At 39.7% G+C, this 17,902-nt stretch overlaps 2 protein-coding genes and 1 long non-coding RNA gene across 4 annotated transcripts; 1 reads left to right on the top strand and 2 right to left on the bottom strand.

Moving 5' to 3' along the window:
• Window positions 1-1,526: 1,526 nt before the first annotated feature.
• Window positions 1,527-6,905, bottom strand: LOC104416000 (probable mitochondrial adenine nucleotide transporter BTL3). Its single transcript, XM_010027450.3, has 4 exons — window positions 6,234-6,905; window positions 4,930-5,233; window positions 2,837-3,304; window positions 1,527-2,130 (listed from the first exon to the last, which is right to left on the bottom strand). Exons 1-4 carry the CDS (start codon window positions 6,683-6,685, stop codon window positions 2,062-2,064), a joined length of 1,293 nt encoding a protein of 430 aa, XP_010025752.2. The 5' UTR covers window positions 6,686-6,905; the 3' UTR covers window positions 1,527-2,061.
• Window positions 6,906-8,118: 1,213 nt separating this feature from the next.
• Window positions 8,119-9,652, top strand: LOC120289590. Of its 2 annotated transcripts, none has more exons than XR_005547615.1 (2): window positions 8,119-8,457; window positions 8,554-9,652. It is a non-coding gene; the product is annotated as an uncharacterized LOC120289590 (long non-coding RNA). The 2 variants fall into 2 exon arrangements; XR_005547614.1 differs by having other exon boundaries at window positions 8,533-9,652.
• A 4,559-nt stretch (window positions 9,653-14,211) lies between these two features.
• Window positions 14,212-16,071, bottom strand: LOC104451882. The gene is made up of 2 exons (XM_010066445.3): window positions 15,554-16,071; window positions 14,212-14,916 (listed from the first exon to the last, which is right to left on the bottom strand). Exons 1-2 carry the CDS (start codon window positions 15,818-15,820, stop codon window positions 14,458-14,460), a joined length of 726 nt encoding a protein of 241 aa, XP_010064747.2. The 5' UTR covers window positions 15,821-16,071; the 3' UTR covers window positions 14,212-14,457.
• Between the last annotated feature and the right edge of the window lie 1,831 nt (window positions 16,072-17,902).

Genomic DNA, 17,902 nt, shown 5'->3' with positions numbered 1-17,902 from the left:
TTAGGTAATTCTACTTCGACCAAAAAGGTAAAGTTAGGTAATTCTACGGTCTGGTCTGGGATACCGCGCCTTCTGGACTTCTCACCTGTCGGAAAGTAGTAGTAATAATAAATGAAATCACAACCGTCCAGGCTGAGATCGCTAAAACCCGACGGGGGAAAGGCTATATGGGCACCGGCCAGGTGAATGGAGAGACTTTCTTCGCGCGCGAGTAAACTACGGCTAAAGCACCGATTAAAATGGAACACGCCTCGCAATTTTACCTATTTTTTTGCTCTCCTTAGAACGCTACAAGAAAAATCAGGGAGATGGGGGAGACACGAGCCAAGTAGCGAAGTGCACGAAGGATAGCGCGACACCTCTAAATTTCTTATTAGACTCAGTCTCGTTATTCTTTTTTTTTTTTTTTTTTTTTTGGAATAAATCGCATCGTTTTTACGCGTTGAGTAAGGCTTTTAGCCCAACAGATGGTCAAAGTGGCACGTGAAGTTATTCTGGGTGAGGCATGGTTTGATGACATTTCTATGTATGACAAAATTCTTAGTGCAAACAAAGTGGGCAGCCCTCAACCAACACATTAAATGAGCTTCACAATCTTGCCGGTTTGTTAAATCTCCCCGTCATACCATAGTAAATCGTGGTAGAGCTCCTTGCAAGGCTTGTTGGAAAACCTATTGTCGGACTTGATTAATCGCTCTTTGCTGTTTAAAAGGTTACCAAGCAATCTTGCAAGCTTCAGTTTTCCAAGAAGCATAATAAATCTAAATATTCTAGTCGATATTTGTTTTGCAAAAAATGATAAACTCATTTTCCTAAAAAGTATATCTTGTTTTTATCGTCAACGAAAACATTTAGAGCATGTACCAATTACAAAAACTTCTTTTTTAGTAGGTACACTTTCTCTTTGTGGTATTCCCCCCTTGCTTGTTTTTGGTCCAAAGAATATTATCATAGATAATAAAAATATTTTTCATTAATTAATTATTTCAAAAGATACAAATGATTATTTTTAAATCATTCATTTTCTACAAGATAAACATATCTTTTCTTTAATAACATATTTGCAAATCCTAGAGCGTGCGTAATTCAATAGTGATGGAGTCCACAGAAACAAATAGTAAAGGAATGCTTGGCCAATGCAGTGGATTGAGGTCAAATTATGGAAAATCTTCCCTTCAATTTATTCTGGCGTAATTACTTACCAAGCTTCAAAGCTCATACTAAAAACTTTCGTTTCTAACTTGACTTGCTAAATGTTCAGAAATGTCTGCAACGTCTACCTAGTTTCCACTTTGCCCCATCATCAGTACACCCTCAAATCACTCGCCATCAAACGCGCATACTCAGACCGATTTCATTAAACCTGATACAAATGAAGTGATCACGACAGATTTCGCTGGCGATGATCGAATTACTAAACCCCGGCTCTTCTCACTCTCTGTTCTGACTCGACATGTATCACAAGATATGTGTCGTTCATTCAAAGAAGAGCACGCCAGGCGTACCCTTAAGAACACGACTTAAATGTGTGGCATGAATGATTGAAGCTGATATCAGCTTCTTGGGTAGGCTTGAAAATTTGAACATCAGAGAAAATCTGGAAGAAAAACCTCAAACTACAAAGCTCTTTCATGCTCCAGTGGTAAATAACCCAGGACAGCAACAGCGCTGCCTAAGAATCATTCCAATGAAAACATGAAGAAGATACAGAAGCCTCCCAATTATTCCCCAGTACAGCTCTATCTGGTAGGAAACCTGTTACTTTTTTCCTTTTTCCGTCAGCAATTGTGACCATCCAATGTTTCATTCTACTGGTAAATCGCAACTCATTGACTAAATCAACTCTTGTATGTAGACATTAGAAGAACTTCACGGCAGCTGACGAATTAAGGTGTTTTCTTTTTTTTTTCCATCTCTCTTTCGACAGCAGATAAGTGTTTTGACGAAACAATCTGTCAATTCAACTGACAAACTCCCACCAATCAGGCAGTCCAACACTGGTGATTCATTGTACAGCTTATATGCCAGGTTCATCGGACGGCCAAAGGTGTAGAGTTCCATTCAATCCACTTTCAGAACAATCTTCATGAATTCGTATACAAAGTAACTAATCGCAGCAGAGGGAAGCACCTGAAGAAGACAACACAAGCATCAGACCTTTTACGAAAAAACTGATACAAGGAACAGTTAGTAGGTTAGTAGAATCAATATGGGCATCAACGAGCTATGAGGACAAAGCTAGAACATCTCTTTCTCTTGCTTGATTTGATGAGGACATATATGATATGACAACAACTGGCATAAATAATAGAACTCAGTTACCTCCCAACTTAATCATATTGATTTCCTTTCCAATACACAATAATCATCTTGCTAAGAAAAGAGTAGAAGACCCCACATCTCCTCACTTCCTTTTGTCCCCTTCTCATTAATTAAATAATTTGAGATTCCACACGCATATGCTATTCTTGATGCAGACAATAGTATATAGTAATCAGCAAAACATAAAATTTTAGGCCAGTTCAACAATTTGACATGAACTGTGACATCTGCTGACTCCATTAGCTTTGAAATTTTCAACATACAAAATTGTCTCACTATTATGTTTCACATCATCAAATCGACAAAAATCTCCAATCTCAAAAAAGGAAAAAAATAAAAAGAACAAAAAAGAGGCAATTAAATGACAACAATACAATAAATTGACACCAGTTAATCATGTGGAGCCAAATGTAATATCGAATATTTAACTACTAGAAGCACCAGGAAAGCAAACTGGGTTGGCGGAACTAGTTATAAAAGAAGGGTACAAGTCCAGTGAGCTATATATATGTACCTGTAACAAGCTGGGAATAAGTCCAGCATAAAGAGCTGGAACTCCTCCGTGCTCGATAATCTGGGCACAAGTTGCAATGGCACTCAATCTGGTTGCCTGCACTTGCAATTGGAGCCGTCTCCTAACCACTTCAAATGGGTATGTAGCTGCTTCAGCACAGGCACCAGATATAGCACCATAAAACAATGTCCTTATAGGCCCCAACTCCAGCTGGTCCAGAGCATTCAGTTCCTCCCCTTGTTCTCTCAGATTCTGGATCCGTCTTCTTCCCTCCGGTGAATGCAGATAAGCTGATTTCAACATATCATATACTCCGTAGAAAACTGCACTTGAAGGAGCCATGCTTAGTATGGAAGGTACCAAGCCCTTGTAAAGGGAAAAGAATCCTTCGGTTTGAACCATGTAACGGAAAGCACCAATCACGCCACCCAAGGCTTCTCCACCAGGTGCCACCAGCTTAGTTCTAATCTACAAGAGAAACAGGAGATCATAGGGTTCTCAAGCTTAAGAATGTTAACAGCAATATGGGCAAGATTATTAAACACTGAAAGTTCAGTATAAATATGTAAGGATTGAATATCTCAACAGCTGATTTTACTAATGAAGAGTAAACATTAAGCTTTCCTAATTGCCATGGTTCATAATCCAAACCTAGTCAATTTAGAAGGACTGGAGAGGAGAACAGAGGAAATTATTGCCAATTTGCTATTGTCAACAGTGAACCCCGATCATAAACTTGTAGAAGAAAGATAGCGTTACTCTTGTTAGCTGACAAACTATTCTGGTCCACTCAAATCTAATAGTGTTGAATGAAAATGAGGATATACCAATACTATCCTGGAGAGCAGCACCTCATCAGTCATACTACAAGCTTATAAGGATGGATACACCGTACACCATCTTGATATTAAATGGTACATGAGGGGTAGACTTGGTTTGCTGTGAGTAATACCAATCATGGTAAGCTTCTAGCCATTTGCTTGGGTCCATTTATACTACAATCTTACAAGTACAGAAATACTGTACACTATCTTGTATATTAAATGGTACATGAAGGTAGACTTGGTTTGCTGTGACTAGTACCATCATGGTAAGCTTCTAACCATTTGCTATGTGATATTTTATTTTCTACATTGCTCATGCATTTTGTCTACTGAGGTTACAATATGGCGGCCTTGAGATATTATGATTAAGTGATGGAGTCTAACAGAAAGAAGGGTTTTTTTTTTTTCTTATGTTAAAATACCCACTTCGTGCACTGCAGGAGCTTCCATCAGTCGATGTCAACTGTGTAAATCAAGCTTAAGCCTATGTTTGAAAAGCCCACGATAGGAGGAGAATGAGAGCTGATTGTTGGAGACTATGGTAAAAATTGAAAATTTTGTGAAGAATTAGAATCTCCAAGTATTCCATAATTCCTGAAGATGCTAAGCTTGAACCTATGTGCTTAATTCTAGATAAGTCATATAGGTATCACCTACGACTTGATCAGCTGCAGATGTTTCAATAGATTGGCACAGCTATTGCTAAAGAAATCCAAATTTTCCAGTGAAGTGAATCAAAACGAAATGTTTGGTCGCTAGTTTTTGCTTTCCTCAGCAGACAACTAAGAAGCATTAAAAGTATGCTGGACCTTTTAGCTTTTCTTTGCCTTCTTTCTGCACGATACATCAACCTATTCTTTCTTTTTCTTTTCTTCTTGAGTTTTCTTATTAATCAATTTAAATAAAGAAATGTAGAGAAAACATGTCCTCAAGTCTATTGTGGCAGGACATACTCCAGCGTGCGTATCATAATTTCATAAATGAGCTTCTGTTTACTTTTTGACAATTTTTAGAAGGCTCTTATTTGTTGCCAACCCAGCATATCTGGAATAGACTAGATTTCGAAGATTGAGGAGTGGCTACTATCAATCTCACACAGCCTCCATTCACTTCTTCCTTTTTATATCTACTGGTGCAGTAGACTCAACAACCAAGAAAAATGATACTTCTTACACTAGAATGCTTGCGCAATGCCATAGGTATAAATACTTCTGAGGGGTAAAGTGAGTCCAAAAGCTAAAACCGAGAGAGAGAGAGAGAGATTCATACAGTGTCTAGTGGTAGGCAAAGGACAGTAGCAGTGATGCCAGCTGCAGCACCAGCAACAAACCTCTCAAAATTTGTAGTTTCATCATTTCCAGAAAATCTAAGCAATTGCTTTCTGTAAGTATCATAAGCACAAAAATTGATAGCTTTAAATGGAGCTGTCCGGAGAATGTTGACTAAATTTCCCTTCCAAAAGCCACGTAAACCTTGTGAAGCTGCAATTGTCCTGACGAGCTCAACAATATTTTTCTGTTCTCCACGAACTATATACTCCAGCTTCAGTCTTTCAAGTGGAGCAACAAAAGTTCTGAAAAATCAACATTCACCAGAATCAGCCACAGAGAATTTAGCGTGAAAGAACAAAAGACATGGTAATGCAACCCCTAACAGTATTATTCAATATACAGTATTCAGAACCTCCCATATAGAACAAAAGATCTGCAGCTCCATCTAAACCATCTCTCTTTAATCATAACAAATTGCTGGCCTACATGATCACAACATTGTTATCAGTGTGCAAAAGGTCTCGCTATTCCAAAAGTTAGTCTCTGCCTAAATAAGCATATGCTTAAAAACATAACGACATCTTCCTCTATGCATTACTTCACATCGCATGATTCAATTGATTTAGCACAAGAAAATTAATTAGCTGTTAAGAAGAAAGAGGTCAAGTTTCAACTTGTTTTAAGTGTTACTTAAAAATGATAGTTCTACATCAAGATTCAAGCTTCATAGGAGGGGACCGATGGCAATTGTCAATAATGTGTGAAAAGCAAACATTCCTATATTTGGTTTTTAGTAGTGATAATAGGTAACCTATAACAGTGGACCAAACTGGTCGACAAACTTGAGTGACAGATTGTAAGCAGGCATTCAAGTCAAAGCGCCATGTTAAATGCCCAATAAGAGTCAGCCCCATCACTAAGTATACCAATTCCCTAAAGTAGTCAAAATATACCTACATAAATATGTTGAACAGGGGCAGATGCCTCCTAAAATCAAGACTTTGGTTCTCCGCATCAGTCACATGGGACAGTTATTATCATCCATGAAAAGGAATTTCCGTTGTTTTGAACAGAACACAAGAAAAATTTATGCATACAGTGGGTTTAGCTCAAATTACAATAAGCAAGGAAATGCATTAGTTGATGGACATCTCATCTCATATCTGTTCAACCAGTTGTCTTGCTAATGGTAGGTATGTAAATTCCCCATTAACCGACATAAACTTACATAACGACGATGGCACTTCCTTTAATTGAGAACAAAAGATAGAATTTAGGAAAGCATGAAAAGAAACCACTGACCTCGAAACCATGGCCGCAATAGCGCCGGCCCACAAGTGCTTAGTGGTGTTCACAGCAGCTCCGCCTCTCCCCCGCACCGTCAATCTCCTCCTATTCCTTGCGGCGGAAACGACATTCTCCGAGGCCACAAGCTCCTTGGAGCCCAAGTTCTTGCCTCCATTTCTCTGCGACAAGGCCACCCCAGGCTCCTCCACAATCCCATCGCCTCCCCTCAAGCTCACCGACAAAAACTCGCAGCGAGAAACCCTATTCTCTCGCCGACGCGCCCCAATGCTACAATTACTACCCACCGAAATCAAACGAACAAACGAAGAAGGCAAATCGGGGTCCAGAAACAACCCCCCGTTTGCCGAAACGACCGGGCTCGAATCCGGGTCTCCATCCGACGGGCCTCGAGACCCATTATCGGATTGTATCTGTACGTTCGGCAAGAACAGCTGCAGACCCGGCATTGCAGGTGAAAGCGAGAAAACCAAGAACCAAGAATTGGAGATTGGAAGGGAGCGTCTTGTTGCACGAGCTGGCTCAAGAAGAAAATGGAGAAATTCGAGTGCAGACGTCGTGGGTCAGCGGCGAAGAAGCGAAAGGATAAGATTTGGGGCCGAAGAAGCGGCGGGAGAGGGAAAATGGCGGGTTCGGCCTCGCTTCCGTCGCCGCGCCGCGCATAGGGAGGAGCTCCGGGAAACGAAGAACTTGTCTTCCTCTTATATATTATTTTTTTCGTTCTTTACCGGTTCCTGGTACGGAATGTTTTGGATTTTGCAGGGATGCCCCTTGTATTTCCCGATGAAAAAGTGAATAACAGCATTTGGACTTACATTACCTGTTCCTCATTGTTCAATGTTGAATCCTTACGAAGACCGTATCCTCTTAATGCTGCGTTCGGTATTCAGATTCGGATAAGATTGATAAGGTGAGATTAGAAATCTTTCGAGTATCCATCCAATAATAATAAATTTCATTATAATAAGATTGAAAATCTTTTATTCCCATATCTAACTATTAGTTTTTTCGACCTTCGCTTATCACTTTCGACTTTCTTTGTAATGTCCGAGTCTATTATCCTATTTGTCGCCTTCTCGAACTCATTTGTCACCATTGTCTATGCAAACCGCACGCGAGGGTTGCGATCCCTATTTATATTGTAGGTTGAATTCTAATAATTTTCGAATTAAAGGTGCTTATAAGACTAAGGAATATTTTTTCTGTGTTGGAGCAAACATTATTTCTTTTATGTTTGGAATCAAATATTGTATTGATCTGTTTCAACTATATATGGTGAAAATTGTGAGATTTATTAGATTACATTAAAAAAGTAAAAAAATATCGGTCCGAATTTATAAATGAATCCACCATAATTTTTCCATCATTATACCGAAGACCTTTAATCCGGGCGATTGATTAATTAACGATCTTGGAATCCATTTTAAATTTGGATCCAAGAATATTATACGAAGGTTTCACGAGGAATCTAGATTTGCCCAAGAAGTCCACTCTGCATGCACAATATTCAATTATGGGCACGAGTTCAAACTCCTCCTCACTTTCGGTCCTTGGAACACGATTGGTTGGCCGACGAAGATGATCGTGATGGTCGGAGGCGATGGCAATTGCGTGGTGTTCAGAAATAACAACGATCGACTATTGTGGTCATAGTACTTGTGTGGTGGCTGGTGAAGCAATATTCGGTGGCATTGCTCCATCATTCTAACATCGGAAGAAAACATGTTTGTTAAATTATTTTTAACTTTTTATTAAATTTGGGTTTATCTCACTTCTGTCCCGAATTTTTTATTCAGATATGTTTGGATTTATATGGCGTAGAGGACATTACCAAACATTAAATTGGATAAATCCTATTTAAGCAGATGCAATCAGTGCAGTTCTACCTGAAAATCAGATTAGACTGCACCAATCATGAAAACATATCCCGTTCCCGTCACATTTTCGAAATAGGGATGTGATCCCACTTCCAATTTTGGAAAAGAATCACCTAGAATCGGGCTGAATCGGGGATCCATTCAAGCAAATCCCTTCCAAGTTTTACTCTGCCCCTCTCCTGTCTCCTCTCCTGGCCGCATCTCGGTCGCTCACGAGCCTCTCCTGTTCGCGAGTCGCGACTCCCTCTCGGTTGACGCTCGCTTTCTCATTTGTTGCTCTCTCCGTCTCTCTCGTTCACCAGCTGCTCCAATTCATTTTCGTCTCGGACAACAATCATAGAGAGGTAAATCGCCTGAGATTCCTGTCTTTCTCAATCGTTGATTTTCGTTGGATATAAATGAAGCCGATGTTGGGTTAGTTGCTCCTGTTGTCTGGTCAGTTGTTGATTTGCTTCTGTGGAAAGGATTGGAGGGGCTACGGTGCTTGTTGCTGCTACTGCGCTTTGGTTCATCAAGACATCTCCTTTGGATTGTGGTCAACGTGCTGTTCGTTCGAGTTCTTCCTGGTGTAGTTTGTATAGCAAAACTATATACCTTATGTTTAGCCTAAATAATGAAAAAAAGAAGAAGAAAAAAATAGGTTCGAGGTAGATTTTGGAAGTAGATTAGAAAAACAGGATAGGCTTCGGGGTAGGGTTTGTTAGGTAGATGTAGATTCCAGACCACCCTGGCTTCGATCCCCAATCCTATTTGGATTATCAAACACGATCTTAGTTCATATTCAAAATGAATTCTTAAACATCATATTCTTCGATACTCACAACAGATTTTGCCTCGTCTCTAGGGCCACCACAAAATAGTCGTCATCACATAGCTGGGCGCTGGGGTTTCATTCTATCGAACAAGGGTTGATTTTTATTATTTAGGACCAAAAAAACATTCAGCAAAACGTTGTAAGCCTTTATACATTAATGTTGTTCCTGGAATCGACATCTACAAATTTGGGTCTTCCAAAATTTCAAGTGGCCTTTTAAAGCCAAATCAGTGTCAGATCTCCCCATAAACAATAAAAATGGAGGATGAGATCCTAAAACCATACAACATGAAGAGTGTATTCACACAAATTAACCATAGATGAGAGGAGAAAATGGCAGCCGCCAGATATTTTGTGAGCTTAAATTTGTAGATGTCAATATCAGGTACAACAATATTGTACAAAGGTTCTGAATGCTTTTCATCCTCAATAATACAATATCAACTCTTGTTCAGTTGCCTGAAACCTGAACCCAGAGACAATGGTTATTTTGTGGTGGAACTAGAGATGAAGCGAAATCTGTTGTGCGATCATCGAAGAAGAAATGTTGGAGAATTCATTCTGAATATTAACAAGATGATAAGATGTTCGGAGAGATTGAATATTGAAGAATGAGGAAGGAGAAGCTTGTAACTTCAAATGTGAGCTATTACTTTTGTGATGGTAATTGGTTGTACTTTGATTTGTTGACAAGTTTATACAATTGATGAATTCACTTCTCTCTCTCTTCCGAGCGCCACTATTTTTTGAATCTTTCCTAGTTTTAAATTTAATAAAATAAATCAGATAATTAACAACCATCTCCAACGATTGTTTGGAGTGACTTTTACCATTTTCACTTTGCTAAAATCTTGTGAAACATGCACTTTGATTTTTCTTTTTCATTAAAAAACAGCTCAAATTCAACAAGTAAATCCATGTATAACTATATTATAATTTTTTTAATGTTAATTGACACTTTAGATATTAGTGAGAAAGCAAAGAAGTTACTTTGACTTTTGATAAGTCTGAATAAACCAATAGCATTGGCTAAGACAAATATATGTTACTAGGTTGGTGGTGGTGGCGATTTTTGACTTGGTATTTTATAGGGTTGGTGGTGGCGATTTTTCCTTTCCATATATCAAATATATGTTACTAGGTCATCGATTTAGCATTGGCTAAGACAAAAAGAAGTGTGAACTCCTTTGCGGTCTGGGAGGTAAGCACCGATCCTGCTCTCTTCCTAGCCTTGCAAGCCCTTCCACGCAGTTACTCGCTTCTCTATTAATGTGGCAGATTCGATTGCGCTGCATCTCTTCCGGTTGTCCTAACATTCATCGAAAATGGGTTCTAGTATAGGATTCTCTACTGTTCTATAGGTACAGGCTTGCACCACATGCAAGCTTTTGGATTCGAAATCAAGGAGATGATATCGGTAAGTAGAGCCGGCTTAATCCCATCCTAAGAGGCCTCATTGGAGCCTCAACTGTGCAAGTGGTGGCGCACAAAACCTTTAACCCAGAGTCCTGAGTTGTCTCGAATCACCTCCATCCCCCTGCAAGCCAAGCTCCCTACAGATTGAACCATTAATATTAAGTTCAAAGTATCCCAGTGGAGGAGGAAGCCATTTAGCAAGATTTGCAATAGAGGTTTGGAGTTTAGTTTTGCTGCCCTAATGGCGAGGAATTCAGCAGTTTTTTTCGCCTTGGCATTTGAGGCCAGGTTGCACATTTGTTTCGAGCTTTGAAAAACAGTGTCATTTTTGTTCAATCAGATTGACCATATTACCATAAGGAATAGAACATGCCAAGGGACAGATGAATTACTGTGACCGCACCAGGATCAAACATCACATAAGGAATAGAACATACCATGGGACAGATGAATTACTGTGACCGCACCAGGATCAAACATCAGTTGGAATCCAGTCCTTATAGAAGCTAGAATGAAGATGTAAGTGAATTAGGGATTCCCTGATTCTGATACATTTGTTGTGCAGCTGAGCTGCACGACTGTCCTCTTCCCCGTTACATTGAGCACACACAGCGTTCCGCTAGCACCATTGTCGCAGCAATGCTATCATTAACGACTAGCCAAATGAAATGCTGAATCAGTGGTGTCGTTTCAGTCTTTTAGATCCACGCAAAACATTCCCCAATTCTGGTGCCGGGACTTCAACATCTAGCAAGTATGTATGCCCATCATCCGAGACATTCCAAGTTACCTGGCCTTCTCCCTCGATATTCCTCGAATAGTAATATTAGAAATCATCTCTTAAAAAGCTTCAGCAGTGTCAAAAGGAAACCTCGGAAGAGTCCCAACTCCCATCCTCACGAAGGGATTCACTAATCAAGAGATCTTCATTTCTTGTTGGCGGTCCTTCAGTAAAATGCCTTAAGGTGCTCAAGCCACACCAAATTTTATTTTAGAAGTCAACATGAGATCAGGTGATCAAATGGCTTATTCCCTCTAGAGAGACCTTGTCCCCAGTCCACCAGTGCCCTTCCGACACTAAAAGCACCGGTCTTTCCATCAACTGGTGTCCTCTCAGATTTCCTGGGGACGTATATTACGAAATCTAATAGACCTGATCCCGCATTTTCCTTTCTCTGAGTCACTTTGTTCCAATTAACCAGATGCACTTTTTTTCTCTTCTCCAGTCAACTTGCTTCTGGTCCATTTAATGGCCTCCTTGGAATCTTAGGCTAGTATCTCTAGCAATAAGATTGAAACAAGATACTTTTCTAGTTTCCCTAGATGCCTTAGAGCCTGGTTTACTAGCAAAAGAGATTCTTTCGTCCTCATCCTTATTAGCAGAGAAAACGACTTTGGTCTTATCTGCATTAGTCTTCTGGCAGGAGACATTACAAAATACTGCAAGTGTGCGAACAGTATATTCACACACCTGATCGTCTGCTTCTCCAAAAAGAAGTAAATCATTCACAAAGAGGCTCTCGCAGGTTCCCAATGTCCTTCAACACGCTCCTGTTCAATGAGTAAAGACAGAATTTCCTGGCAAAGGGGGAAATGGGGTCTCCTTGTTTAAGCCCACGGCTTGAGCAAAAGGTTCCACCAAACCCCAGTCAAGGACAATAGATGTGAGAGAAGTGGTGAAACAAAATATAACAAGTTGAATCCATTCCTTGGAAAGTGAAAATGATGGAGAATTTTTCAGAGAAGTCCTGTTCAAGCCTCGCAAAAGCCTTTTCCAGGTCAATTTTGATGGCCAAGAAACATTTCTTGCATTTTGAAGTTTCTCTAAACGTTTCTATTTTACATCCAATCGTCATGGTTTTGCATTCCTTGGAATGCATAGGGAAATATACAAAACCATTGGTGGAGCTATTATATACTCCGATAGCCCTGTCTCCCTCATCGCCATCACTAAGGTTGATCCCTCTAATCCTCGGAAATATCATCTTTAAGAAGCAAAATGCAGCTTCTTAATGTTTAGAGTTTACGGGGCACGAACCTTAAAGTTGAATGGGGGTAAATTGAATTTTCCCTAGGATATCTCTCTTTCCACTCTCAAATGTGGTGATTTGCCCAACACAACATCATGTACAAAAATATTTAGGGCCAATTATCATGCGACCTGAGGGGATACTGTTATATACTTCAATTCCGTGGATTTGATATACCGCCAACCCCACTGCCTATCTCCGGCTCCACCGCTCGTTTCTGGTGGCCCTACAAGAAGTCGCAGAATAGTGCAAGGCCAAGAAGCTACTACAAATCGTATCACGATCAAACTCTATCTCGCCCTCACTTACTACTCTCAAAATCGATTCGGTTCTGCCCAATCAGCCACCGCAAAAATCCCAATGTCGTCTCTGATTGGATAAAACCCAATATCAGAGATCCGCAAAGCAAATGGAACGTGCCAGTTTGGAGCCCCAAATTCGCTCCTCCATCGCCTGTTGCCAAGTTGAGCTTGAGCGATCAGGCTTTCTTTCTCTTGGCCTTCATTGCTTGTACTGTAATTGTTCTTTCTTCCTTTTCTGGGTTATTTCCTTTTTGTGTTTTTTTTTTAGCTGAAACTTTCGAATTTATTGCACAACTGCGTTGCTTTTTATCTGAAGTTTGCAGTGGGGTCAGGACTGGAGTTGATGTTTGTTTCATGCAGGCTTCTGCCGCGTTCACGAGCCTTGTGATCGCCGTTGTTCCAGCATTTATATACAAGATACGGCGATTACGTTAAGAATACGTACGGTTTATATGTAGTCGCACAAGTTAGAGAATAGTGCAGGTTTCGCATCCTAGCTTACTGCATCCACAATTCCACGTAACTCTTATAAGCGAATGTTCACAGCACTAAAGGAAAAGAAAAGGCAAGAGTAACGATTGCGCTTGAGATGTTATTGGGTTGAGATTGCTTAGCACACCAAAGAGTTTCGTCTTTGTGTTGGCCTCAGTCGGATGACGAGTGCGAATTGTTTCACGCCAAGATTCGCGGGGATCCTGTCGGCAATTCTTTGATAATAAAATTGGGAAAATATTAATAATAGAAAGAGGCCTAGAAAATTCTAGCAATTATTCAAATACAACAATATAAGAAGAAAAATTGCTAAAAATAGATTATAGAGCGGGGATGATTCTATAAATTTACATTGCGAGCAAATAAGTCAAAATGGATCAAATTGGTCAATTGAGGTTGGATCATTTATCATCCAACCTAAACTCAACTTAATCCACCTGTTTGATGGCCCTTATATATGGTTCAATATGGGGGTATTTCTTACATTGCCTTGTTTGATGGACAATTAGATTTAACAACTGGGGACGATTGTATCCTATTCAACAACGTGTTTCGTAAGCCTAGAGAGAGAGAGATAGAGATAGAGAGAGAGAGAGAGAGAGAGAGATAGAGATAGAGATAGAGAGAGAGAGAGAGAGAGAGAGAGAGAGAGGGGGCAACCACCATCTTGTGACGGCTTTAAAATTTTAACGGCGCAGTGGTTGTCAAAAGCGAGTCCCGAGGACAAAATGAACAACTATTGTTCACGTCTCATTATTTTCATTTGCTTTTTTAAAAAAATAAAAAAAATCTGATAACCAATCTAGGCCGAGTACAATCATCTCGCCCCGGAGTCAGAACATATCATTTGGATTGTTATCTGGATATATCTGGATTTGTCCATCCAAGGTGTGTCATCAAATGTCGATTTGGATAGTCTCCATCCGCGCCACGAAACACGCCCAAAAAGCATAGGGGTGGTCACCCATCCACACATCCATTCATCCGTAACCAATTCCCCATTTCAATTGGGTCCATTCATGATCCATTTGCCTGGGACCTAGGGAGAGGAAACACATAAAATTGTCCTTGCAAATATACATCATACTATATTATATCGGACTACCTATCATTACAGTCATCTGCGGTAGTCCCACTTCCATTCTTAACTCTCTGTCTCTCTGTTTCTCTCTCGAAGGGACGACCACAGGACAAACTTCTTGGGTTATGAATATATTCATCATCCCGGTAAACCTAGTACTAATTAATATGCAAAGCTTAGGGTTTTACATATGTCTCAAACTATCACTATTAACATAGGAGGCTACGCCGACCGTTGAAGAGTCTCCGATGGCTCTGGTCTGGGGGGTGCAAGAACTTGCAGTTGGGGCACGTCGGAGACGACTTGCATAGCATCACCAGCATGTGACACCTCCCGCAAACTGTTGCGACCATTTGATCCTCCTCCTCCTCCTCCTCGTCTTCTTCTTCTCCTTTGGTTTCGTTTCTCGTCTCTAATCCCAACCACGGCCGCATCTTCTTCACTTGTCGTCCTGATTTCTTCTCTGAGAGATTCCGGGAGTCACGCATTGTTCCTGAGGATAGGACCTCGTGATCGTCTTGCTGGTCGTGGTTATAAGGGAGGTTGAGCTCGAGCTCTAGGCTCACGTGATTACCAGGACTAGCTGCGTGACCTGTGTCCGAGGTTTCTCTAGGATCTTTTGACGTTCTTTTGTGCGTTCTTGTGTTGTAGAAGTGTATCTGTCCGGACTGCAAGAGAACCGAGGCACGTAAGTTGCTCAATTAATGTCTGTATTTTCCTACAACTGTCTGCTGCTCTGCCCTATTCTTGGTGATTACATGTGTGCCAATAAGATGTACTTTTCACATAAAAATCGCCCATCAGGCAAACCGGCCAAAGGCTAGGATAAGAGGACTTTATAAATAAACACTGACCTCTAAATTTTATACGAGGATGAAGCATGAATATCCATCAATAGTTTAATGTAATATCGAATTTCTTTTGGCCATCGATGTAATGTTCACTCAATTGCCAAAACAAACCAAATATATTACGTTGTGCTCGTTCTGTCTCGGTAAAAGTTGCATCAGGATGTAGAAGATCATCACTCAAATCAAAGTTGGAATAGAGATGATCCAAATCAAGCATCGAGATTTTATGTATGTCGCACAGATTATTAAAGAATAGAGAGGATCTACATCGATTATGACTTCTCTTTCTTTTTTCTGAAAGCTTCCTTTCTTAAAAAGGAAGCAAAAAATCTTTGTCAAATACTGACTTTCTATGAGTCGATTTAGTTACATGGATCAAACACGTCTTGCACTGCTTTTCGAGACTAATGAATCCGCATGATCTTAACAAGTATGTTACGTGAGACTAATATACCTGAATATCAAGGTGTTGTTGCCACTCCAAAGGCAAAGGAGTTTCGAGGTGGAGCTCGATGTCGAGCACTGTCCTCGTGGCTTCCGTTGTCTCTGATGACTGGGATGATCGTTTCCCTAGGGCTTCTTCAGCTTCAACTTGCCGTTGCCCTCGCCGTGTTCGTAGCATCTCTTCCCACTTTCTCTTTTTGGACAGACTCTCCAGACCTCGAATGATCGGCCCCCTCTGTTTCGGAGAATGGGGTGTTGAATTTTGAAAAGAAACCATTATTACTTCACCACGAAAGACTCTCTCTCTCTCTCTCTGGAGTGTGTGTGAGAGAGAGCAGACAGGCAAGTAAAACTGAAAACTGTTTTATAGGAGGGTTACAGGAGAGGGAGCTGACAACTGCAAGGGAGGGAGAGGCTACACTTCTTCGATCAATAGCTGGAAGTGTGAAGGGCTCGGCTTTAAGAGAGAGCCCACATCTGCATGATGTGCGTTCAGTTGGCTCTTCTCATCAATTTCTTCAGCTCTAAGCTGCTCTCTCTCTCTCTCTCTCTAGCTTCCAATGTCTAGCTAGTGACCGAGGATATAAATTAATTGCTCATTCAATCCCTGCTTAACTGACATGGGAGGCACAATACTTATTGCAACTTCTGAAATCTAATAGATCAAGCCCATGACATTTAAAGATCTGCAGGATCTGTACTCTTCCCACTAGAAGATGCATATGCAGAAAACTAGATCTATATCAGCGTGAGAAACATGATTGTATCGGTGAGAGCTCTCCGCACATTAGTTAAGCATACTATACAAGAAAAGATTCAATTCTCAAAGCGTCAATTGCACGTATTATGAGAAAAGTCGGTGCATAGATGATTGTAATATTTCTCTTTTAATTGTCTAACAATTATCTCAAGAGCACTTCTGAAAGAAATCTGAAGAAATTGTACGTGGGACATCAGTCGTAATTGTTTCAAGTTTTTGACTCAATTTAATCGCTGGAGACTATAGCCCGTTACCTACAAAACATACTTAAGTTGCCTATCTATTTTGAATTTCAATAATCGAATTCATTCCTTCAAAAGATGATAATTTTCATTTCATGATTATTTGTGAAAGACATTTTGCACCGACCGTGTACCTTACAATTAAATTCAAGTTCTATATCAAATGGCCAAGCTCTCCCAATTATAATTTCTGTTCCGGCTTTTATGCAAGGATTGCGTAGTACCTCTAATTTGTGTTGCGGTTAACAATATCGAACGTTTTGACCATAAGCTGTTGTAATTCAGAAAAAAATAATTTCTTAGAGACACTTGCATCAATTCTTTCCTATGCTTGGCTCTGTTGGATCTTTCTTGAAAAGATATTTCAATTATGTACCCATTAAGTGACATAGTCGAAGTTCTTGGTCCCGTGCGCGTCCAATTTCTTTAGGCCAAGTTCAAACGTAGGACGATTATGCATTCGAGGGAAATTATCTGACCTTGAGGGCCCCACAATCACCCAAATCCCAATGCATAAGATCTCCTTTGCTCACGTATTAATTCCCTTGGTACATCTCTCTGAAAAATGTTAAAAAATAACGTCTGAAGACACCTACTAAAACTAGTTAAATATGCTTTGAAATTACTGTTATGGATTTTCATTAGATCCATCATCAGTGTAAAGAATTTCATACCTATTCAATGTTAACAAGTGTACATAAAGATAGCTTTGTAATTGAATTTATTCACATGTCAATCATTTAAAGGTAAAAGTGCAATTTTTTTTTTTTTTTGGGATAAGTGCACTAGAAGTTCTAAAACTTGTTACGAAAGTGCAATTGAGTCCTAAATTTTCAAAAACAGTACAATTAAGTCCTAAAACTTATTGTGAAAGTGTAATTAAGTCCTAACACTTTTATAAAATATAAAACTTGTTACGAAAGTGCAATTGATTACGTCTTTTTGTTGATTGTATTTTTTTGATAAGTTTTAAGACTCAATTACACATTTGGAAAATTTTGAGACTCAAATTATTCTTTATTGACAAATTTTAGACTTTAAATACACTTGTCTGAAAGTTTTTTTTTTTTTTTTGCCTGTATTGCTAATCTTGTTTTTATTCGAGGTTAGAAATTTCTCCTGTTTTTTTACTAGTAAAATTTCAAAATTGTTTTTGGGTTACAAGCTAGGGCTCTAGGGGCGAGCTTTCGTAAACAAGATACATAATCAATCTTGTTAATTGCCCTTGGAACACTTGATAATATAGCTATAATTGCTATTATTAAAGAAGTAATAGTGTGTGAATGCTTGTCTTCAACATGAATGACAAGCCTGGAAAAATTGACTAAGTTTAGTGCGTGACAATCAGTCCAAAAAA

Source organism: Eucalyptus grandis, chromosome 11 (genome assembly GCF_016545825.1).
Source record: "Eucalyptus grandis isolate ANBG69807.140 chromosome 11, ASM1654582v1, whole genome shotgun sequence".
NCBI lineage: Eukaryota > Viridiplantae > Streptophyta > Magnoliopsida > Myrtales > Myrtaceae > Eucalyptus > Eucalyptus grandis.
Note: the sequence above shows the minus strand (reverse complement) of the source record. Positions and strands in the feature narration are given on the sequence as shown.

Bases quoted from the DNA above. Each gene is read 5' to 3' on its own strand.
- LOC104451882 (XM_010066445.3), bottom strand. From the start codon at position 15,820: ATGGTTTCTTTTCAAAATTCAACACCCCATTCTCCGAAACAGAGGGGG. The intron at 14,917-15,553 runs GTATATTAGTCT...GTTCTCTTGCAG, and splicing joins AACAACACCTTGATATTCAG to TCCGGACAGATACACTTCTA.
- LOC104416000 (XM_010027450.3), bottom strand. From the start codon at position 6,685: ATGCCGGGTCTGCAGCTGTTCTTGCCGAACGTACAGATACAATCCGAT. The intron at 3,305-4,929 runs GTATGAATCTCT...TTTCTCTTGTAG, and splicing joins TTTGCCTACCACTAGACACT to ATTAGAACTAAGCTGGTGGC. The intron at 2,131-2,836 runs GTACATATATAT...TGTCTTCTTCAG, and splicing joins TTATTCCCAGCTTGTTACAG to GTGCTTCCCTCTGCTGCGAT.